Below are 24,914 nucleotides of genomic sequence, written 5' to 3'. Positions count from 1 at the left end.
TTACAAGGGGCCTTCATGCAGTCCAACCATATCAAAGGAATGGGTGACTATTATAAAGTTTGCCACTATATCAGCGGTATCAAACCTGATTTCAGGGCTGTTACAGGATTGTGTTTTACCTCAAGTAGCCAGGGTGGATATGGCCAGCATGACATCACTTGTGTCAGGGGTACACCTGTCAAGTGCTCTGCCAGCAAAAATGGGTTCCTGAGCTCTGTTTTTGGCTGGGGAGGCCTCCTGTAACCCTCTGCCAGCAAAAACAGAGCTCAGGGGAGCTGCGCACGGCCCTTGCAAGATCCATTTTTGCTAGCAGAGGCACTGCAGGCCGGTCCTTCGTGGTTTCCAGGGTGGCCCTGTGGGCCAGATCTAAGCACCCCGCAGGCTGAATCCTGCCTATTTGCTTTGAGTTTGACACCCCTGCATTATATGGTAGCAATTAGCAAAATAGTCAAAACTGATCAGAGATAATAGCATATGTACTATAGTTTGAGGTCCAAAATAGCTTTAACAGCAATTTCCAAGAACTAATAAGAACACTGATGGCTTTTCTGTCGTCTCAGAATTGAGCTTTACAATATGAATTGAACTTCATCCATCTTCTTTCCACCAGCAGACATTCAATATTTGTATAGCTAATAGTAAAGACAAATAGAGGTGGACCTGTTAGATCCATCTCATTCTGGGCACCATTTTTTTGAACTTTTACCATGTGGCAGATGATACAGGATAATAAAAACAAGGGCAAATGGGCTGAAAAGCAACTTCTATCGCAGGGCAGTAACTATATTCAATTCTACTGTATAGTGCAATACTAACGCAACATTAGCTTTTCAATTCAATTGTATAGAATATTAAGGATGTGCGCTTGTGTTTTATTTTTATAGTTATAGTGTACACTGCAGATGACATTTAATTTCATTGTATGAGATGCAATGACAATAAAATAAACTTAACTTGACAGTTACATCACTGCTAGCACAAAGAAAATATTGCCTATCCTTTTTTAAGGGGGGGGGGCATAATGACTCAGTGATTAAATACTCTGAGCTTGTCAGCTGGAAAGCTGAGACCCCCTGTTTGAGACCTTGAGACCTGTGCAATGGGGTGAGCTGTTCTTGCCCAAGCTCTTCACCACCTAGAGGTTCGAAAGCATGCAAATGCAAGTAACAATTGGTACCACTTTGGTGGGAAGTTAAGAATGTTCCGTGCACCTTTGGCATATAGCCATGCTGACCACATGACCACAGAAAATACCTTCAGACAATACTGGCTCCCTTTTGCTGGCTCCCACAATGCTAAGAAACAGATTGAGCACTGCGCCCTAGAATTGGACATGACTGGGCAGGAAAACCTTTACCTTTTACTTTAGTTTTCTTAATAACGTTGTTGTGATATCAAGTTACTTAGAAACATAGAAGTCTGACGGCAGAAAAAGACCTCATGGTCCATCTAGTCTGCCCTTATACTATTTTCTGTATTTTATCTTAGGATGGATATATGTTTATCCCAGGCATGTTTAAATTCAGTTACTGTGGATTTATCTACCACGTCTGCTGGAAGTTTGTTCCAAGGATCTACTACTCTTTCAGTAAAATAATATTTTCTCATGTTGCTTTTGATCTTTCCCCCAACTAACTTCAGATTGTTTTGTATATCATATTCCTTTCTTGCATTTTGATATATATCTGTGGCTGCTGAGAAGGGGCATAGAGAGACGGCTGAACGATAAAGGGAAAGATGCCAGTTTATGACCTTTATTATTAAAACTGAAGTAGTTAAATATATAGTAGTTAGTAGATATATGTATTCTTAGAGATGTATAAGTGCTGTGATAATAAAATTTGGCTACAGTTTAATCAATAAGAAATTATGTTAAATTTTGTAATAATTCTAGTTCAGTTGTTTCCAATGAAATAAGAATTTATGATTCTTTTTCTAAAGAGAAATACTTTGAAATCAATTGCAGAATATCCAGGGGAATCAAAATATCACTCACTCTGTTTTGGTATTTCCAATTTAGAATTGATATCTGTGTTTGCTGTTATGTAGACATTGATTAGTTGGTCCGATATAAAATATAGTAGTACCTTGGTACTTGTTAATTAGTTGTGAGAGCTGTGATGAGTACCAAACCAATTTTTTCTATAAGGAATAATGATGTCAGCCAACATGATAAGTTCTAGTTTGTGCATTGAGTAACAAATAAACAATGAATATTGGGACAAAATTTTCACACCAAAAATGCCTTGAGTAGCAAATTCAATGTGTTTCAAAAATGTCGAGTACCAAAGTCCCACTATATGGTGGAATATTGCTGACAGATTGTAGCATATTATAGAGTATATTAGGAAATGAATAGGTGAAAGTTCTGATAGTAGAAAACCTTTATAGCTGAGGATTGAACTATGAAGTTCTTGGTGCTTTCTGAGCTTGGTAGTTTTCTTGCAGACTTTTCATTACCAAACTAAGTAACATCATCAGCGGAAGTTTATTTGGTTAGTGATCCCTGGCTTTGAGTGAAGAAGCAGGTGTATTTCTGTTATTGCATTGTTTTTAGACTGGGATGTCTGTGTTTATGTTTAACTGTTTTGTAAACTGCATGGAATGTACTGAGTAGACAGTCATTAAAAAACTAAAATAAACCAAATCTAATCCTGTAATGATGTTGCCAAAGTAAACTTGCATACAAAATTAAGTGTACTTTAGTTTTTCTAAACAAGTACTATTTCCTGGAGCTCAAGTAGCAAGTTATGAATTTATACAGAGCATGTCTTAATAAAGGACAGATTATAAGGATTTTCTCAAATTCTCTCCAAGAAGATAGCTGGTATGGAGTTAGGTTTGAATGAATGGTTTCATCTCATCTCTAGACAAAATGACATAGTTATTTATTTACTAGACATTTAAGACATTAAACTACTGTACATTATACCTGTAGGAAGATTGTGCTATATTTATACTAAACTGTATTTACTTGCCTCAATGAGAGTTATAGTATGTTTCAATATTTTTAGAAATGAGGGCAAAATTCGGTGTAGTAGTTAGTTATACCTTACTATCAGTATTTTTATTAGCAATGAAACATTCCTGAACTGTAGACTGCATTGATTTTTTCTCCTTATATCTCCGCAGTTACCACTTACAATAATGTTGTAGAAGCGAATTCAGATTCGGATGATGAAGACAAATTGCACATTGTTGAAGAAGAAAGTGTAGTAGATGGAACAGATTGTGACAATAGCGTGCCAGATGATGATTTGCCAAAAGACCATGCAGTATTACCGGAACCTAATGAAAAAGAAGGAAGTACAAATAGTTGCTGGGAAGATGAAAGTAAGTACAGTATCAAGAAATGTATCTCTTCATAAACTTAAAAATAAAGCATTAACCTCTTTTAGAAACAGCGTAGCACAGGTATTTATACCCTAGGAAGATATCATTGTCATTTAATCTTTCAAACTCTTATAGTTCATAAGTTGATTGCACAAGCTTTTATCATTCAGCTTAATGATATTTGTTTCTCAACACACTTTCACAAATATTACAATATCAGTAATGAAAATATGGGACTCAGTGAACATGCAAGTTTACCTCCCTTTCCACTAATATTTCAGTGTTAAGAAAGATAGCAAAATGCAGCCCCTATAAAATTTTCCCACTGTCCTTGTCTATTGCATTGTCCTTATTCATAGCACTTCAGTAACTTATCTTCTATCTGCTACCCAGCTTTCAAAATATAGGAGTACAGTAAGAAGATTAAAAAATTATGCATTTGCAAAGAATTGGCCTTGAAGGATATTATCATTAGGGGGTTTTTTTGAATCACAGTTTTAGGTAACATGGGCCCTCTACTCCCAGTGAATGCATATAGTACTGTATTTACCAAGTAGCCACCCATTACAAAGATAATGATCTCTTTGAGATAATAGTTGCTTAATCATAGTAGGAACTACACTAGATAATAAGAAAATTGTGGCCCTCAGCCTGATCCTAGTAATAGCTATACAAAAGTAAGCACTACTTTCTCTATCTGTGTATTAGCTCAGGAAACCCTTTATATTGAGGGAAAGAGTTATCTTGCAGAAAGGAAATTAGTAACAAATGGAAATTAGCAACAAGCACCAAAGAAAGGGTGCCTAATATGTTATCTACTTTTCTCAGAGAGAACTCCACTTGTTTTGTTTCAGTATATACAATATCTTCTCTCTTTCCCCTGTTACACTTATTGCTTTCTTATCAGATATTTTGGGGAGTGTGTATAGTTAGAACAAATATAAGAAAGAGTGGACTCATAAAATTGCTGAATAAAGCAAAAATTCTTCATACTGAAGTACCTTTATTCCCATTACTAATTTTAGATACAGTTTTAAGTAACTATGGGTCAGTAATATGTCAAATTGGTATATATAACTGAAGCAAATGCTTCTTTATACGTAATAAAGAACCTCTTCCAGAGGCGAATTCCTCCCGGTTTGTTTGTTTGCTTGTTTGCTTGCTTATTTATTGATTGATTTAATTTGATTTGATTTGTATGCCACCACTCTCCGGAGACTCAGGGAGGCTCATAACAACAATAAAACAATGTCCAACAAATCTAATAATTTAGTTTGGACTAGATTGTAAGTCAGGTAGCAACCCATTGGTGTCATCAGGATGATGCTACAGGACCAGGTGGGTGTGTGGGCGTTGCCATCTTTTTTAAAAAAAAATTGGATCCTTTTTTTAAAGAAGGATTTTTTAAAAAAATAATTCTGGGGTGTTTTTCTTATGCGCAAAACCCAAGTTTCTTTAACTGTGCTTGCAGCACCATCTTGTTTTTGGCTTTATGGGAGTATTTTCGGGGGTACTGCGCATGCGTGCATGAAGCACATCTGCAGTCCTGCAGCACACGACCACATGGCACGGGAGGACGTGAACTGGCAGTGATATACGTTAGAACCCGCCTCTGATCTTTTCGTGTGGAGAAGTCAGATGTTACCTTTTTAAATTTTGATTTTCTGTAAATGTTATTTCAGTACAGTATTGGTCTTTGTTTCTGCTGCTTATATGCCATTTAGAAGCAGTGGTTATTAGAAACATGTGTACATATAGTGGATAGTTTATTTTCCAAATAAGAAACTTGCTTTGACAATTCAGTGGTCTTTAGTAGGTCCAAATATTTACTTCAGATGTTTATTTAAAATAAATAAATAAATAACCTTTAAAGCCCTACATGGCATTGGACCAGATTACCTCCGGAACCGCCTGCTACCGCACGAATCCCAGCGGCCGATAAGGTCCCACAGAGTTGGCCTTCTCCGGGTCCCGTCGACTAAACAATGTCATTTGGTGGGCCCCAGGGGAAGAGCCTTCTCTGTGACGGCCCTGGCTCTCTGGAACCAACTCCCCCCGGAGATTAGAACTGCCCCCACCCTCCCTGTCTTTCGTAAACTACTCAAGACTCACTTATGCCGCCAGGCATGGGGGAGTTAAGATATTCCTTCCCCCTAGTCCATTACAAGTTATGCATGATATGTTTGTGTGTATGTTTGGTTTTATAATAAGGGTTTTTAGTTGTTTTATTAATTGGATTGTTACATGCTGTTTTTATCATTGTTGTTAGCCGCCCCGAGTCTACGGAGAGGGGCGGCATTCAAATCCAATAAATAATAATAATAATAATAATAATAATATAGACAAACTTTGAATTTTTTAGGTGAAACCGCTCAAGTCATATTAGCAGCAATTCTAAGGTCTAGATCTCCCTACAACCCCTAAAAAACTCCCTAGAGGTTTTTTAGACTCTTTTCTTTTTAGAGTTAAGGATCCTAAAGGCAAATGGAACATGTGAATTGTTTTTCAATGTAGGACCTCATTTGCAACCATCTCTTTTTAAATTGGCTACCACTAATATATATGTACAAAAGGGATAAGTGTAATCTGGCTGAAGCCATCAATGTCTATTAATGTACAAATTGCCAAAATGTAATACATTTACATGGAAATGTCTTTCATGGGTTTTTTTCAGTATTTAATAGTGAAGCTATCAACTAGTACTGACAGAGAATAGAGAATACCAGAACTTAAATAATTTGATTCAATGTATAAGTCAAATCACTTTGATTTCTAAGAGACCAGTCTGCATTGGTTGCCGATCAGTTTCCGATCACAATTCAAAGTGTTGGTTATGACCTATAAAGCCCTTCATGGCACCGAACCAGAATATCTCCAGGACCGCCTTCTGCCGCACGAATCCCAGCGACCAGTTAGGTCTCACAGAGTGGGCCTTCTCCGGGTCCCGTCAACTAAACAATGTCGTTTGGCGGGACCCAGGGGAAGAGCCTTCTCTGTGGCGGCCCCGACCCTTTGGAACCAACTCCCCCCAGATATCAGGGTTGCCCCCACCCTCCTTGCCTTTCGTAAGCTCCTTAAAACCCACCTCTGTTGTCAGGCATGGGGGAATTGAGACTTTCCCTTCCCCCTAGGCTTATAAAATTTATGCATGGTATGTCAGTATGTATGATTGGTTTCTTAAATTGGGGTTTTTTAAATTAACTTAAATATTAGATTTGTTTACATTATATTATTATTATTGCTGTTAGCTGCCCCTAGTCTACGGAGAGGGGCGGCATACAAATCTGATTAATAAATAAATAATAAAAGCTAGGAATAGCTAGAATAGGTGAAGGAAAATCTATGAATTTAACTAATTGTTATGATTTTCATGAGATACCTTTCCCATGATATTCGTCTTGAAGTTAGATAAGTGAATTACATAAGATAGGCATTTTTCAATGTTATTTCATTCTCTAACAATTCAGTAAAATTTATTTATTTATTCAATTTTTATGCCGCCCTTCTCCTTAGACTCAGGGTGGCTTACAACATGTTAGCAGTAGCACTTTTTAACAGAGCTAGGCTATTGCCCCCACAATCTGGGTCCTCATTTTACCCACTTTGGAAGGATGGAAGGCTGAGTCAACCTTGAGCCGGTGATGAGATTTGAACCGCTGACCTACAGATCTACAGTCAGCTTCAGTGGCTTGCAGTACAGCACTCTACCTGCTGTGCCACCCCGGCTCTGTTTTTGTTATTTATTTATTCATTCATTCATTTGATTTGTATGCCGCCCTTCTCTGAGGATTCGGGGCAGCTAACAGCATATAATATAACAATACAGTGCAATGGCAAATCTAATTAAATTTAAAATTACAATCTAAAAATCCAATATTAAAAACAATGATATCAGTTCTATCATACAACATACAGTGATACCTCGTCTTGCGAACTTAATTGGTTCCGGGACGAGGTTTGTAAGGTGAAAAGTTTGTAAGATGAAACAATGTTTCTCATAGGAATCAATGGAAAAGCGATTGATGCGTGGAAGCCCAAAACTCACCCCTTTTGCCAGCCAAAGCTGCTGGGATTCCCCACCTCCAGACTTCCGTGTTTGTATCTCGAAAAGTTTGTATGATGAGGGATTTGTAAGACAAGGCAACATAGGTGAGTCTTAAGACTATTACGGAAGGCAAGGAGGGTAGGGGTAGTGCGAATCTCCAGGGGGAACTGATTCCAGAGGGCCACGGCCCCCACAGAGAAGGCTGCTCCCCCAGGCCCCACCAAGCGGCATTGTCTGGATGACGGGACCTGGAGAAGGACCTAATCTGTCTCTGGGACTCATACAGCAGAAGAGAGTCCTGCAAGTAATCTGACCCGATGCCATGTAGGGCTTTATAGCTCATTACCAACAATTATTCATATATTATACAGTAAAATGATATATATGTATCATTTTATACAATATCATATTACAGTATTATGAATATTTATTAGTGTGTCTCGGATGATTTCAAGTAAATAAGTGAAGGATTGATCTTCATTGATAGCCTATTATATTTCAGGTAATAAAGAAGCAAAGGAAATCCTGGGGCCTGAAGCTCAAGTAGATGAATCTGGATGTCCAGGTATTGTCATCAGATTCCTTAATTTTGTTTTTAGTATTTAGACTATTCTTCGGATTAATAGAACTATGCATTTCTCCTAATCCCTCCGCCCCCCGTGTAGCACTTTTCTACATGCACTCCACTTAATACTTTAAACTATGGATATGCATTTACTGAAAATGACCAGATTAGGCTCCCAATAGTGCAATTTAAAAGTGTTGCTGATAAATTATGCACAACAGCTACTTCCCTTGGCTGCAGTGCCTCTGCAATTTCTTTGCTGTTATTCTTAGCAGAACAGTGGATGAAGAATTTATTTGGGTTCTGTTATAAGATTATAATGCAAGATTATGAGCCAACCCACAAGGGTAGAAATTACCCTTTTTATTTCGATTTGTCTTCAGCCATGTACTTAAAATCAGTTGATATAACTGTTGATATAACAAGAAGATGGTTTAAATATTGCAATTCATATTTTAATCACATGAAAAAATATTACTTTGTACAGTATAAGATTTTATACTGGCAGCATATCACAGCTCTGGACTAAGTAACGTATGTCTTTTTTATTATTTATTTACTTACTTACTTACTTACTTACTTACTTACTTACTTACTTACTTACTTACTTACTTACTTACTTACTTATTTGATTTTTATGCCGCCCTTCTCCTTAGACTCAGGGCGGCTTACAACATGTTATCAATAACACTTTTTAAACAGAGCTATGCTATTGCCCCCACAATCCGTGTCCTCATATATGTGATCACCTAGAATTTTTGTGCATCTTGAAATCTTTTGTTACTATCACAGCCATTTAAAAGTTCAGTGAACAAGCTTAAATAATGAAAATACTTTAAAAGTTCAATGAATAAGCTTAAAGAATGAAAAATAAAGAACTAAACAAAAAAGGGACATTATTTTACCATAGTACAAATTTGTACAGATATTTAAAAGAAAATGCTGTGTAATGCATTATGATACCATAACGCCTTTTCATAATTTCTCTAGATTTAAATGGCAGCTGCTAAGATTAATTTTAAATTTGCAATAGCCATTTCTGAAAATAAGGAGGCAAAAAGAACAAAAGTATTTTGGCAACTTTCAAACTTTCTTCTTTTAAAATATATAGCAATAAAACAGTAAATACAAACAGCATTTAAAGATTATAGAATAGCAAAATATATTCAAGTCAATATAGTTTACATCTGCATTACAATATGGATGACATCTTGGGGAATTCAAAAGAAACTCTCAGATGGCAAATTTAAACGTTTGATCCTAGTTTGTACTACTATAAGCAAGGGATCCCTGTATCCAGGATAGAGGCAAGAGGAAGACAGTATATTGCTCCTGTAGAAATCTCCTTTGATATTGGCAATGACTCAGTAGTATATATACAGTGATCCCTCACCACTTCACGGTTCACCTTTCATGGCCTAGGTACATCGTGGGTTGCTGCTGGGGCTTAATCTAGTGCGGAGCGGAGCCTCCGGGAGCCCCTCATGATTGTCTGGTGGTGGGATCACTGAGCACATGTTATATGTTACATGCAAAGTGTCGTATTCCAGGTGGCTGCACAGGGGCCCCGGATGGCAGGGACAAGGCCGGGGCACCGACGAGTTAGCCAGTCCCAGCAGAGGCGGCAGCAGCAACTGCTGAGGCGGCTATGGCAGCTTCCCTTCGAGGAGTGTGTGTGTGAGTGTGTGTGTGTGTGTGTGTGTGTACGTGTGTGTACAAGTGAGACATCACCAGTATCGAAGGGGATTTCTACAGGAACAATTTCTTCATATATTTATATACCGGTATTTAAAATTCTGGCCTTCAGCATCATCTATATTTCAAATAATTACTCAAAAACTGCAAATGAACCTTATAAGCTCCAAATGAATCTTATAAAGCTCCAAATGAACCTGATAAGGAAAAAAAAAGATGATGTGCAACTCTTCTTTTCTTGGCTTTGATTTGATTTTGTTTGTTTTTGAAAGTTTGTCCAACAGTCTGGAGAAAGAAGGAAGCTGATAAGGAAAAAGTGATAGGATAAGAGAGATAGAGGAGTTGGAAATTAGTATCTAGTTAGATACCATGGTGGGGCAAGGAATTTGCTTTCTTTTTGAAAGGTCAATTTTCCAGATTCTGGAAATTCCTGCCCCACTTGACTGATATCTTCAAGAACAAAAATCCTCTCCATCAAATCAGCTCATGAACCACTATTAGATCCTTTTGCAATTTTCACTAAGTCCAAACAAACGGTTTTTTAAAATATTTTTAACCTCCGGAAGTGCAATTTAAAGGAGAAAACTCTGTTTAATTGGAATATAAATGTTTTAAAAATAAAAAATATACTGAAACTTCAATTTTAAAATGAAATTGTGAAAGCTATAACATATGTCAAATATACAGGTCTTGCTGAATGTTGTATAAATTTTGAAGACAAATTCTATACTTTGGAACAGCCTAAAATAATTTGTCACCAATTTCCAAATTTTTATCATATCCTCAGTATATCCATGTGCTACTTTGCCTTTTAAAAAAATACAACTTAAATCACATTGCTGGAAAATGTGATAAAACTTTGACATAGCCAATTAAATTTGATGGATGGTAATTATGTTGTCAAATAAAGCCCTATTCAGAGTGAGGCAAACTGGTCATGAAGCATACTTTTATGAAAATATAATACTTTTTTATTGATAAAGCAATTATTTTCTTGCCCAGTTTGGCATAAATTTTAGTCAGTTTTCAATGTTAACTAAGCTCTTTCTTCCATCTTCCTTTCTTTTTCTTTCTTCATTTTTCTTTCTTTTTCTTTTTTTCTTTTTTGCTAAATTTATGCTACTGAGTCATTTTATGACTCAGCTATTCCGGATAAAAGGATAATATTTGTCCAAAAATAAGAGGTTTGGAGTTGGGGTTTGTTTTTGCTGGAAAATTTCATCTATAGCTCTACATACAGTTCTTAAAACATTTAAAATGTCAAAGAAAAGATTAAGGGGATTATAAAGATTAATGGGGATTGTTTAGAAGTGATCTATCCAACTATAGCATGTTAAAATAAACCATGGTAAAATACTGAAATTTTAACACTGTTACCAGAATCCATCTCTATATTTTCATCTCATTGTTTATACATATCAAGCTTGTTCAAGATTGGTAAAAGGTATCATATTTACTATCAGGATTATCCGCAATGGAGGTAAAAAGATGTGAGCCACAACCATGCAAGTGAATCCCCTTCCCTTTTTAACATGTTGGGTATAATTAAAAAGGGACAGCACTTTGCATTATTGCAGCCACTATCTAGACTTTTTTGACATGCAACGCATAGCCACCCTTGCGTAATATTAAATATTGTTTTGATGTTTCTTTACCTTAATTATAATTTTATTGACAAATGCACAATACAGAACAGAAATCAAAAACAGATATGAACACATTTGAAGAAAAGAAAAGAAAATACAAAAAGTAAAAAGAAATTTACAATAACAAAAGTAAAATAAAGTAACAATTGGAGAGATATTTTGCTCTCTCCTTCTTTCTTTATTATTTCCCTATTGTATTTTGTAAATTTACAACATAATATTTAGCTTGCGGATTGCCATATCTATATTTTTCACGCTTTCCTAAATTAACTATATTTCTTAACGAACAGAAATTTTTCATATCTCTTTCCATTTTCAACTCATAATAAAAAGGTATCATAAAACTTTGAAAGTAATAATAATAATAATCTTAATGAAAAAGGAAAATAGTATAAAATTTTAAGCCTATTTTATAAATGTGTTTTTTTATCTCCTATAGATAAACAGTTTATTAACTCTGCTAATTTACCCCAAAAAAAGGCTAACAAAACAATTCTTGTCCATAAATATTATGGCATGACTGGGTTAAGGAAAAAGGGTCTTAATTTTAAATTTGGTAAAATACCTTAATTTTTATTAATCAACTTGAGCACTTGGCTTATAAAGACATAATACAAATAGTTACAGAATATTATCACTCCTCGTTTCTAGTAAAAGATGAATGTGATTCTGATGCAGAAAATGAACAAAATCACGACCCGAATGTTGAAGAATTTTTGCAACAAGAAGATACAGCAGTTATTTACCCTGAAGCACCTGAGGAGGAACAACACCAAGGTACACCTGAGGCTAGTGGTCAGGATGAAAATGGTAAGCCCTATTTGGCTGTATGTAATATTTTCAAATTGTGTAATTAGAAGCAAGTTTGTAATTTCTAAAATGATGAAAATTAGAAGCAAGACCTGAATAAGTTGCATGTAAAGCAATGTTTTTCAAATTTAACCATTTTAAAAATGTCTGGAAATCAACTCCCAGAATTCCCATACAAGCCAGCCTGTCACATATTTTAAAGTTGCCAAGTTTGGAAAAAAAAATCCTTAACTAAAGCTATATATCTGTATATCTGTGAGAGCATTGCATCTTTATAATATCTAATAAGCAATCCTTTGAGGTCATGTTTTCAATCCCAGAAACATTCAATACTGTACAGAAAAGAAGATTTTGTAAAATAATACATAAGTGAAAATCAATAATCACAACTTTTCAGATTTTTTTTCTCTTTAAGTCTATCATGAACTAGCACTTTCGCTTCCATGCTTAGCTATTTGCTTGCACCAACTGCTTAATTGATTTGCTTCAATGAAACTACTCCACTGAATAATAAATTGCAGATTTGATACATATTTTAATTTGAGAAATTCTCTTTAGAAACGCTATGTCTTTCAATATCGATATTTAGGCTATTTCCTATGGTTACTTTAAGGAGAGAGCTTACTAGGTATTTCAGTGTCACATCTTTTGGCTCTTATAAGATTATAGGCATATCCCTTGTCAAATGCTGCATCTATTCTCTTTTGGATATTGTTAAAATTAATGATTTGTTGCAGTAGTACATTCCCCACTTGTATAGATGTCATAATGAAATAGTGTCATGAGGTATTATGAAAGTAACATTACATGAAGGAATATTATATAAGAGCAACACAGATAGTTTAATGATGGTAATTGAGACGGCAATGTTGCTAAGTGATATGGTCCAGGGGTGGGTTCCATTTGAATTTTGCTACCGGTGTGTATATACGCGCACGCATCCCACTGCATTATTTCACTTCCCCACATGCTCAGAGCTACATTACAAGCTGAAACACAGGTGAGGAGCTTCTCAGCTGTGTTTTGGACGAAGAATAAAGGGTGGCATTAAGACAAGGGTCGGTGAGAGAGCTTCTTCTGACTTGGAAATCCTACCAGTGCAGCGCTCTGGACCATACTAGAAGGAACCCTGTTCTGTCTGGGTCCCCCCAGATGCCAACACCAACCAAAAAGAGTATCAGACACACTGGTAAAAAGCAAAGGCAGTTTATATACTGGAAAGCAAACACAGGTAACAAAAACTGTTCTTACAGACAGGAACACGATGAAGCTTCACAGAGGTTTCACGAAGGCCAGGCAATAAAACAGGATTCTTGCTGGCAAAAACAACACTGGAGATAATAAAACCCATGCCTCCCCCAAGTCTTTCAGCCTTCTAAGCCACAAGCCAAGATCAGAGACGCCAAGAATCGAAGCAAGATCACAGAACTCCCAATTGATAACTCTCCACAAGACTGTAAGGGCGGGCCTGCCTTTTCAACCCTGCTGAGGAGAACCACACCCAAACCCAGCTGTTGCCAATTCAGGGATGGAAATACCTTTCTAATTGGCCCCTTCTTTGAGCTGCACGTCTCTGCCTCATGTCTATTATAGCCTGTGCGTCTTCATCCAATGAATCCAGGCTACTAGCTGGGGAGAGCCCCCCCCCGGGGGTCTCAGGCTGCTCTCCCTCCTCCTCTTCCTGACGTTCCTCTCCCCCGTCTGCCTGGTCCTCCCCCTCCTGGTCACTGTCCTCCTCCTCTGGGCATGGATCCGGCAGAGCTCCAGCCGGTCCCTGAGGAGCCTCAGGCTGAATCACAACAGAACCCACCACTGATATGGTCATAAAATATATCGTGACTACAGTACTTAGCAACAATCAAGTCCAGCACTCCCCATTGCCATCATTAGAGCTTGGGGTTATTCCAGAGGCACTCGTCCACAGTTCGGCGGAGTCTCTCGCGGAGGCCTGGAACAGGGCTGCAGCGGGGGCTCTTGACCGGATTGCGCCTTTGCGACCTCTCCATGGCGCTAGACCCCGTAGAGCCCCATGGTTCAACGAGGAGCTCCGGGAGTTGAAACGCCAAAAGAGACGTCTAGAGAAGCGATGGAGGAAGAGTAGGTCTGAATCCGATCGAACACTTGTAAGAGCTTTTATTAAGACTTACAAAGTGGCGCTCAAGGCGGCAAGATGCGCGTACCATGCCGCCTTGATTGCATCAGCGGAATCCCGCCCGGCCGCTCTGTTTAGGGTGACCCGCTCCCTTCTTAACCAGGGGGGAGTTGGGGAGCCCTTGCAGAGTAGTGCCGAGGAGTTTAACACGTTTTTCGCTGATAAAGTCGCTCAGATCCGGGCCGACCTCGACTCCAATTGTAAAACAGAGTCGACTGACAACGAGTCAGTCGAGGTGACTGGGGCACGTACTTGTCCACCTGTCTGGGAAGAGTTTGATCTGGTGACACCTGATGAAGTGGACAAGGCCATTGGAGCTGTGAGTTCCGCCACCTGTTTACTGGATCCGTGTCCCTCCTGGTTGGTTTCGGCCAGCAGGGAGGTGACACGGAGCTGGGCCCAGGAGATTACCAACGCTTCCTTGGGGAGGGGAGTTTTTCCATCACTCTATAAAGAAGCGCTTGTGCGCCCCCTCCTCAAGAAGCCCTCCCTGGACCCAGCCGTACTTAACAACTATCGTCCAGTCTCCAACCTTCCCTTTATGGGGAAGGTTGTCGAGAAGGTGGTGGCACTCCAGCTCCAGCGGTCCTTGGAAGAAGCCGATTATCTAGGTCCCCAGCAGTCGGGTTTCAGGGCCGGTTACAGCACGGAAACCGCTTTGGTCGCGTTGATGGATGATCTCTGGCGGGCCCGGGACAGGGGTTTATCCTCTGTCCTGGTGCTCCTCGACCTCTCAGCGGCTTTCGATACCATCGACCATGGTATCCTTCTGCACCGGCTGGAGGGGTTGGGAGTGGGAGGCACTGTCCTTCAGTGGTTCTCTTCCTACCTCTCTGGCCGGTCGCAGTCGGTGTTAGTGGGGGGCCAGAGGTCGACTCCTAGGTTTCTCCCTTGTGGGGTACCTCAGGGGTCGGTCCTCTCCCCCCTGCTATTCAACATCTACATGAAACCGCTGGGCGAGATCATCCAAGGACATGGGGTGAGGTATCATCAATATGCGGATGATACCCAGCTTTACATCTCCACCCCATGCCCAGTCAACGAAGCGGTGGAAGTGATGTGCCGGTGCCTGGAGGCTGTTGGGGCCTGGATGGGTGTCAACAGACTCAAGCTCAACCCGGATAAGACGGAGTGGCTGTGGGTTCTGCCTCCCAAGGACAATCCCATCTGTCCGTCCATCACCCTGGGGGGGGAATTATTGACCCCCTCGGAGAGGGTCCGCAACTTGGGCGTCCTCCTCGATCCACAGCTCACATTAGAACAACATCTTTCAGCTGTGGCGAGGGGGGCGTTTGCCCAGGTTCGCCTGGTGCACCAGTTGCGGCCCTATCTGGACCGGGACTCATTGCTCACAGTCACTCATGCCCTCATCACCTCGAGGTTCGACTACTGTAATGCTCTCTACATGGGGCTACCTTTGAAAAGTGTTCGGAAACTTCAGATCGTGCAAAATGCAGCTGCGAGAGCAGTCATGGGCCTACCTAGGTATGCCCATGTTTCACCATCACTCCGCAGTCTGCATTGGTTGCCGATCAATTTCCGGTCACAATTCAAAGTGTTGGTTATGACCTTTAAAGCCCTTCATGGCATCGGACCAGAATATCTCCGAGACCGCCTCCTGCCGCACGAATCTCAGCGACCGATTAGGTCCCACAGAGTGGGCCTTCTCCGGGTCCCGTCAACTAAACAATGTCGGTTGGCGGGCCCCAGGGGAAGAGCCTTCTCTGTGGCGGCCCCGGCCCTCTGGAACCAACTCCCCCCGGAGATTAGGACTGCCCCTACTCTTCCTGCCTTCCGTAAACTCCTTAAAACCCACCTTTGCCGTCAGGCATGGGGGAACTGAAACATCTCCCCCTGGGCACGTTTAATTTATGCATGGTATGTCTGTGTGTGTGACTGTTAGCATATGGGGTTTTTAAAATATTTAAATATTTTAAATTTATCTGATTGCTTATGATTTGTTTTTTACATGTTGTGAGCCGCCCCGAGTCTTCGGAGAGGGGCGGCATACAAATCTAAGTAATAAATAAATAATAAATAAATAAATTGCTGTTGTTAAGTACCAATCTTAACAATAAGTTGTCAATTCCCAGGGAGTTTGCAAACAGGCTGAGGTAGGTGTCTATTGCCAGACAGAAAAGGATGCATAGGGGGACCTCAAGGCACTCCACAAATACATCAGGACAGGGGTAGGGAAGAATGCAAGCAATTTATCAGATCACTTGCAATCTTCCCTGCTGGTTCCATTGGCTGACAATTATGTGAGTGGGGCTCTGCAGTCACCCTCATTGTTAGCCAATTGCCAAACATCTGGATCACAATCTCATGACCACATGAGTGAACGTCAAAGACCAGTCCTAGATGCCATACATTCAGCATTGTAAACATTGAAAAAAGTCACCATTAAATAAGAACTACCTGTGGTAAATTACTTGGAACCTACTTTAAGAGCAGTGGTGGGGCAGTGGTTAGAATGCAGTACTGTCAGCTACTTCTGCTGACTGCAGATTGGTAGTTCGAATCTCACCGGGCTCAAGGTTGATTCATCCTTCCTTCCTTCCTTCCTTCCGAGGTGAGTAAAATGTGGACCCAGATTGTTGAGGGCAATATTAGAGAGGGCTGTAAAACATTGTGAAGTGGTATATAAGTAAGTGCTATTGCTATAGCTTACGTAGATAAACTTTTCAAAAGAAAAAAATCTCTTAATATCCCACTTTTAAGTTAAATACTACTATTCATCTATTCAGCAGAAAATTATAAAGACATGACATTTATGTTACCCATAACTCTCCATAGCTTTGATTCTAAATCACTGTAGAATGGAGCTGTCCTAACAGACAAAGTATGTGATTTGGTCAGAGGTGGTAGTAGCAGCACTATGCTGTCCTATTTAGGCACATTTTGAAGCTGTGGGCATGCATGCAAGCCACGCATGCGTGCATTCACATTTGCAAATTGGTAGAGAAAGTAAATGAATACCACTCCTGGATTTAGGTCTTTACTTTTTAATCCTCGCATTTAATCACCTTATTAGCCATTCAGAAAACCATCTGCCTATCCAGGCAGGAACTAGAGTGGGGTCATCATCAGGACCTATCAAACAGGAATTTTGCCCCAGGTGTATCTTGCTAAGTAACCTGTTAAGTCAATTTTGACCATCAGTAGCACTTAGATTTACAGTAATCCCTCGCTACTTTGCGGTTCATCTTTTGCAGATTTGCTACTTCACGGGTTTTCAAACGGGGCTTAAATCCATTAAATCCATTGAAAAATTTAAATCCATTAAAATTCATAAAATTCTTCTACAGTACTACTGTACTCTATTAAAGAAACTGGTAGGATATCACATGTAGTTCCAGCTGAGAAACATTATAGAATGACTGTTTAATGCAAAGGGTGGGTTTTAAAAGTCCAAATACTCGTTAAATACATAAAAAAATATCTTTCCTCTACTTCATGGAAATTCATTTTTCACAGGTGGTCTTGGAATGATCCCCCGCGAAAAATATTGGGTCCTCATTTTACCGACTTTGGAAGGACAGAAGGCTAAATCAACTTTGAGCTTGTGAGACTCAAACTTCTGGCAGTGAGCAGAATTATCCTGCTATACTGCATTCTAACTATTGTCCTCCATAGTTCTTCAATAAGGTGTCCTTGTGGCTTTTCTTCACAATGAGAAAGTGAGAAAGTAATTCAAATCAATCTGTCCAGTTATTAGAGAAGAAATACAGAATAGAGAATGGTATAAGAAGTTGATAAAAAAAACAGATAGTTATTCAGCTGTCATCACTCCTACATAGACTAGAGGTGGGTTCTTCGCAGTTCACACTGTAGAACCAGTAGCAAACCACTGGTGATGTCATGGAGCTGGTTCTTTTGGCACCAGTCTTGGATCCCGCCATCTTTTGGGGGGATTTATTTATTTATGGGGGGGGGGATATTTTGGGGGATTTTTTTGCTGATTCCTTTCTTCTGTGCATGCGCAGAAGCCACGTTTCTGGCATTGTGCATGCACCACCAACTTGTCTTTTGCTTTTTAAAAAATGTGCATTTTTGGCACTATGCATGGCCACGCGGCATAGGAGGAAGCAAACTAGCGGCGAGGTAAGTTAGAACCCAACCCTGACATAGACTATTTCTAATTTTGCTATTTGATCTGCAAAAGATTGTTTTACGCTCTAAGTTAAATGACAGGAAACTTGCATATATCTATACAGCATAGATAACATATGTTTTATCATCACTTGGTCCTGACTAGAGGTGAACTGATGAAAATAAGGCAATTTTGAAATAGAATGACTGTAATAATGATCAACAAAATAATACTTTGTTATTCTCATTCAGGCACACCAGATGCATTTTCGCAGCTGCTTACATGCCCTTACTGTGAAAGAGGGTATAAACGCTTTACCTCTCTAAAAGAACACATAAAATATCGCCATGAAAAAAATGAAGATAACTTTAGTTGCTCCTTATGCAGTTATACATTTGCATACAGAACACAACTTGAACGCCATATGACATCACATAAATCAGGAAGAGATCAAGTGAGTAATGAATTCCATGGTCATTCTGTTCCATATTAGTAATTGCTTTAGATGGGCTTTCATTTTGTTTGAATTTGAATCTGACTTTGTGCACAAATGTTTTTTCTTGTACTATTTTATGTTTTATGCATAATTTTCAATCATTGTTATACTAACTTTTTCAGCTGCCAGGCTTTGTAAATACAGCATTCCCTTTGCTTTCTGTAAATCTGTATGCTGTGATTGGAAAATGATCTTGGATCATTTTCATCCAAGATTTGTTTTATGCAAAAAAAAATGTTATTATTATATTTTTATCCCAGCTTAATCAATTTATTTTAAGGATCTGGAAACATTCCAGTACTTCTTGTGATCAAAACTGTTTGAACAGTTCCCACCTCAAAACTTTCTTTTTTCCATTGGATCAGTAACTTGCTTTATTTGAATTATTTTGGTGCAAATTTTCAGGGAACATATTTCTAGCCTATAATAAGGCAAATGTATATTTGATACTTCCCATAACTTTAAATATTACATTTGGTATTTACTTATTGATGAAATATTTTGGAACAATTATTTCATGTTCCCTTTTAAGTTGATGAATTTTATTTTTCAGTTAAAGCCGAAATGATATGTTCTACTTCATACACCCAAAACTGCAAAATGAAGAATAATTAGATTATAATGGCCTGTGATATTTCTTGTAATTATAAGTATACAATTCCAGATGCCCTGTTACAGAAGTCCAATAATCTGCATGTGTTTAATAATTGTTCCAAACTATTAGCGTTTAGAAGGGAAATGTCCCCTAAAGAGGCTTTGCCTTTTAAAACATGACTATTTTAATAAACAGGTAAAGTGTTTAACAGGTATCAGTGTGCATAAATTTATATAATCTGAATAACATATATACAGTACTGAAACTGCTTTGGTCATGCTGAAGGATGATCTCTGGCGGGCCCAGGTAGGGCTCATTCTTCTATCCTGGTGCTTTCAGATCTCTCAACGGCTTTTGATACCATCGACCATGGAATCTTCTGCGCCAACTGGAGGTGTTAGGAATGGGAGGCGCCGTTTTACAGTGGTTCTCCTCCTACCTCTCCAATTGGTCGCAGTCGGTGTTGATAGGACCAGTGGTCAACTCCCAGGTCCCTCCTCTGTGGGGTTCCTCAGGGGTCGGTCCTCTCCCCCCTGTTGTTTAATATCTACATGAAACTGCTAAGTAAGATCATTCGATGACACAGGGTGAGTTATCATCAGTAAGCTGATGATATTCAGCTATACATCTCCACCCGGTGTCAACTCAGTGAAACAGTGGAAGTGATGTGCTGGTATCTGGAGGCTGTTAGGGTTCGGTGGGTGTTAACAGACTCAGACTCAGCCACAAAAAGACCAAGTGGCTATGGTTCTGCCTCCTAAGGACAATCCCACCTGTCCGTCCATTACTCTGGGGGGCGGAGGACATTTGACCCCTTGAAAGAGGATCCACAACTTGGATGTCCTTCTCGATCCACAGCTGAGCTTAGAGCACCATCTCTCGGCTGTGGCAAGGGAGACGTTTGGCCAGGTCCGCCTGGTTCACCAGTTCACCAGTTATTTAGACTGGGAGTCACTTCTCACAGTCACTCATGCCCTTATCACCTTGAAGTTCTACTCATGCAATGCTCTCTATATGGGGATACCTTTGAAGAACATTCGGAAACTCCAGGTGGTGCAAAATGTAGCCGTCATGCACCTTTTGAGATACGCCCATACCTCTCCAGCACTCGTGAGCTGCATTGGCTGCCAATTGGTCTCCGAATGCAATCCAAAGTGTTGGTTATGATCTATAAAGCCCTACATGGCATTGGACCATATTACTTATGGGACCATCTTCTGCCTCAGCAGGCAGTCAGGAACCACAGAGTTAGCCTTCTCCAGGTCTTGTCAGCTACACAATGTTGCCTGGCGGGACGTAGGGGAAGAGCCTTCTCTGCGGCCTACATGGCCCTCTGGAATCAACTCCCCCGGGGGTTTATACTGCTCCCACCCTCCTAGCCTTCCGCAAAGCTTTAAAGACCCATCTCTGCTGACAGGTTTGGGATCATTAAATCTAACACCTAGCCCCAGCTGAAGAATAAATTATATGTTTGATTGAGTGAGTGACTGATTTTAAAAATTGGGGGTTTTAGAATGTTTTTAGACTTAGATTTCTACATGTTTTATATGTATTTCTGCTGTTGGCTTTGCCCTGTCCGGTCCAGCCTGCTGATTTTCGGTCTTCTGGAAGGCAAAGGAGGCTTCAGGAAAGCCTCCACAGCCTGTGGATAGTGAAAAACAAACCTAATGGTCCTACCTGAATTTCAGAAACAAACTTCTGATAGGACCATTGAGCCGTTTTTTGCCCTTTCCAGCTTCCGGAGCCTGTGGATGGTGAAAAGTGGGCCCAATAGGCCTACCAAAAATTGGGAACCCGTGGGTAATGTTCCCTCTAAGGTGTGCGCCCATATGGGCGCACACACAAAAATAACCTCCCACACAGCCTTTTCCAAGGCTGCCCAGCCGAGCCGGGCATCGGAGTTGGGGGCGGGGAGCGACAAGGTTTTTCTTCATTTGAAAAACCGTGCTCTCCCCATTCCACTTTGGCCCTGCCCTCCAGAGGGGTGGGGGAGGGTGTTTTTACCTTCCCTCAGCTCCAAGGAAGCCTTTGGAACCTAGGGAGGGCAAGACATGAACCTACTGGGCCTACCAGAAGTTGGAAACAGGCCATTAATGGCCTCCAGAGGGCCTCTGGGGAGGGGTGGAAGCTGCTTTCACACTCCCCATGCATTGAATTAGGGGTGTGGGCACTCATGCATGCACAATAGCACATGTGAATGCTCTTTCAGCATCCAGGGGAAAAAAGATTCGCCATCACTGATCTAGAGCATGGGGGTCAAACATGTGACATCATGTTTCTGTCACGTGATACATCATCATGTTTTTTCCCTTTGTGGAACTAAAGTGGGCATGGCCTGAGCATGACGCATCCAGCCCACGGGTCACCAGTTTGATACCCCTGGTCTAGAGAGGTTGAAACTCACTGTGGACACAGATCTGCAATAAAGCCAGTGCATGACTCAGATCTGGTCCAAGGCAATAGTCCAGGTAACGGTCCTGAGGCTGCACTATACCATATACGGTCATCAAACTGTCCCTAGGACCCTTTTGGACCATAGGGTGTGTCTCACCATTAACCAGTATTTGTTTGGCGAAATGGTTAGGCCTCTTCCCACCATCAAATTATGCTCCCAGATAAAGTCACTTCCAAAACCCACATTTGTATGCATTTACTTCTGATCTTGTTTCTCCTTCATTACTGTACCCCTCACTACACTTTAATACATGCCCATTTAATCCAATGAATCCTACACCCTTCTTTTCTCTGTTACTTCCTACAATCTGCAAAACTTCCTCCACCTATCTGCCTTTCCTGCTCCAACCTCATATTTATTTTTCCCTAAATTCCCAGCTTCAGTGTTCTTATTCATTCTACCACAGCCTTCCCTTGAGTATCTGAACCGTGCCTTCCAAATTCCAGCCTCGTCCTTCATACCTTCTTCATACCATGATCCAACATACTTTCTTCATTTCTTTCCCAATTTACCAAAGCCTTTGTGTTCCTCTTCCCTTTCACTGCTTCACGTTCTTCTTCAACCTTACTAGTGTCCAGATTTGAATACAAATTCTAGCCAGGACTGGAAGAAGCAAATGCCCAGCTTCATATATAGAGTTATGCAAAATACGATCCATAGTTTGAAATCATCAAATGGATTGACAACTTTCATTCAAGAGAATAACTAATCAGTTAACATGTCATATCAATTTGAACGTCTTCAAAATATTAACTAGATTAGCTAAATTTATCTGCAAAATAAAAGTAACTACTGTAGCCAACAACCATATTATTCCCCTTAATGAACACAAACTGTTTCTGAACACTGACATGAATTGAACAGCTTTTATTTATGTAGTACTCCATTACTTTCTTCTATTCCACAAATAGATTTTTTTGAAAATATCCTGCAGTCGGAATATAATTAATTGCCATAGACTGGAAAATAAAGCTGCACCCAATGAATAGGCAGAATTTCACGCAGTCCTTCATTCTAAATACAATCAGACCATAAAAATGCCTATCCGATCCCTGGGGATCTTTAAATTTGGAGAGATGCTAAGTTTATTGATTCAGATAATGATGAACTATTGAGCTGGAAAGCTACTTGATGCATGGTTGTTGTTATTTTCTACAGGCACTAAGAATCAAGATAGCTTATGGAATAAGTCTTGGAATACAATGAATTTGGTTAAATATAATCCAATATATGTTTAAAGAAATGTCTTAAACCATAAGATAATTTCATGTTAGCATGATAATTAAAAGTATGTTTAATATTTATATTTACATGAGTCAGGTCGTACACATCTGGATACGGAGGGCATAATAAATCCATTCTAAAATTGAATCTTAATGGTAGACTTATTTTCAGCCTTACCTGTCAAAGTCTGCTGAGAAATCATTTGAGATATTCTATGAAAGATAAATTAGGAATGCTCTTGCTCAGTAGCTGTAATCAATCAATTGTTGCTAATTTTTGAATAGATTTTATTCATCTGCACGCCCTAGTACACTTTCTAATACGTCATGTTTATCTGTACCCCAGAATGTCTAGAACAGGATAAGAGTTTATTTATTTTATTTATTTATTTTGTCCAATACACAATGAGGGTTTTCCTCCTCTTGCTGGCGGGAGGGCGAGAAGCCCCCCCCAGCACCCGCTCGCCCGCCCTTCGCCCGGCCACCCACCCTTCGCTCGCTGCTCGCCCGGCCACCCGGGTTCGGGGGGGTGCTGGCAAGCCCCCCATGCCGGCAGCGACGTTTTAAAACAGCCGCGCGGCTTCCCAGCTGAGTCCTGAAGCGAACTTCCACGTTTGGCTTCGGGACTCAGTTGGGAAGCCGCGCGGCTGTTTTTAAAACGTCGCCGCCGGCATGGGGGGCTTCCTAGCAGCCCCCCAAACCCGTGTTGGGGGTCCGGGGGGTGCTGGCAAGCCCCCCATGCCGGCGGCGACGTTTTAAAACAGTCGCGCGGCTTCCCAACTGAGTCCTGAAGCCAAACGTGGAAGTTCGCTTCAGGACTCAGCTGGGAAGCGGCGCGAGCGAACGGCTTGTCTGCCGCCTGCCTGCCCGCACGCACGCCGCTCGCCTGCCCTTCGCCCGCCCACGCCGTTCGCTCGCGCCGCTTCCCAGCTGAGTCCTGAAGCCAATTCGCTTCAGGACTCAGCTGGGAAGCGGCGCGAGCGAACGGCGTGGGCGGGCGAAGGGCGGGCGAGCGGCAGCGAGGAGTCTGCGTGGGCGGCGGGGAAACCCCAATCTTCGGCTCCTCGCTGCTGCTGCGGAAGTAAAAACACCATCTGCGCATGCGCAGATGGTGTTTTTACTTCCGCAGCGCTACTTCGCGAAAAAACCGATCATTGCGTGGGGTCCTGGAACGGAACCCTCGCAATGATCGGGGGATCACTGTATATCTATATATACATAATAAAATACATGATGAAGGTTATAGAGGAGATACTCATAGTAAAATATATCTAAGAAATAATAGAAAAGAAGATGAAGTAATAGAACATATCAATTAGAAGAAGAAATATAGGAATAGAAGTAAGGTATAGGAGATATAGGAGAGCAATAGGACAGGGGACGGAAGGCACTCTAGTGCACTTGTACTCGCCCCTTACTGACCTCTTAGGAATCTGGATAGGTCAACCGTAGATAATCTAAGGGTAAAGTGTTGGGGGTTTGGGGATGACACTATGGAGTCCGGTAATGAGTTCCACGCTTCGACAACTCGGTTACTGAAGTCATATTTTTACAGTCAAGTTTGGAGCGGTTAATATTAAGTTTAAATCTGTTGTGTGCTCTTGTGTTGTTGTGGTTGAAGCTGAAGTAGTCGCCGACAGGCAGGACGTTGCAGCATATGATCTTGTGGGCAATACTTAGATCTTGTTTAAGGCGTCTTAGTTCTAAACTTTCTAGGCCCAGGATTGAAAGTCTAGTCTCATAGGGTATTCTGTTTCGAGTGGAGGAGTGAAGGGCTCTTCTGGTAAAGTATCTTTGGACATTTTC

General features: G+C 40.5%; 1 protein-coding gene across 4 annotated transcripts in view; it reads left to right on the top strand.

The window, feature by feature from the left end:
- The window catches only part of ZEB1 (zinc finger E-box binding homeobox 1), a 111,116-nt gene that overhangs the window by 74,245 nt on the left and 11,957 nt on the right, over positions 1–24,914 (top strand). For 3 of the 4 annotated variants that reach the window (XM_070729115.1, XM_070729114.1, XM_070729118.1), the window contains exons 2-5: positions 3,133–3,333; positions 7,881–7,943; positions 11,936–12,094; positions 18,591–18,793. In XM_070729115.1, coding sequence (XP_070585216.1) covers positions 3,133–3,333; positions 7,881–7,943; positions 11,936–12,094; positions 18,591–18,793 — 626 coding nt within the window. The remainder of the gene's footprint in view (positions 1–3,132; positions 3,334–7,880; positions 7,944–11,935; positions 12,095–18,590; positions 18,794–24,914) is intronic. The other variant, XM_070729117.1, reaches the window with a different exon arrangement.

The sequence above is a fragment of the Erythrolamprus reginae genome, chromosome Z (assembly GCF_031021105.1).
Source record: "Erythrolamprus reginae isolate rEryReg1 chromosome Z, rEryReg1.hap1, whole genome shotgun sequence".
NCBI lineage: Eukaryota > Metazoa > Chordata > Lepidosauria > Squamata > Dipsadidae > Erythrolamprus > Erythrolamprus reginae.
Note: the sequence above shows the minus strand (reverse complement) of the source record. Positions and strands in the feature narration are given on the sequence as shown.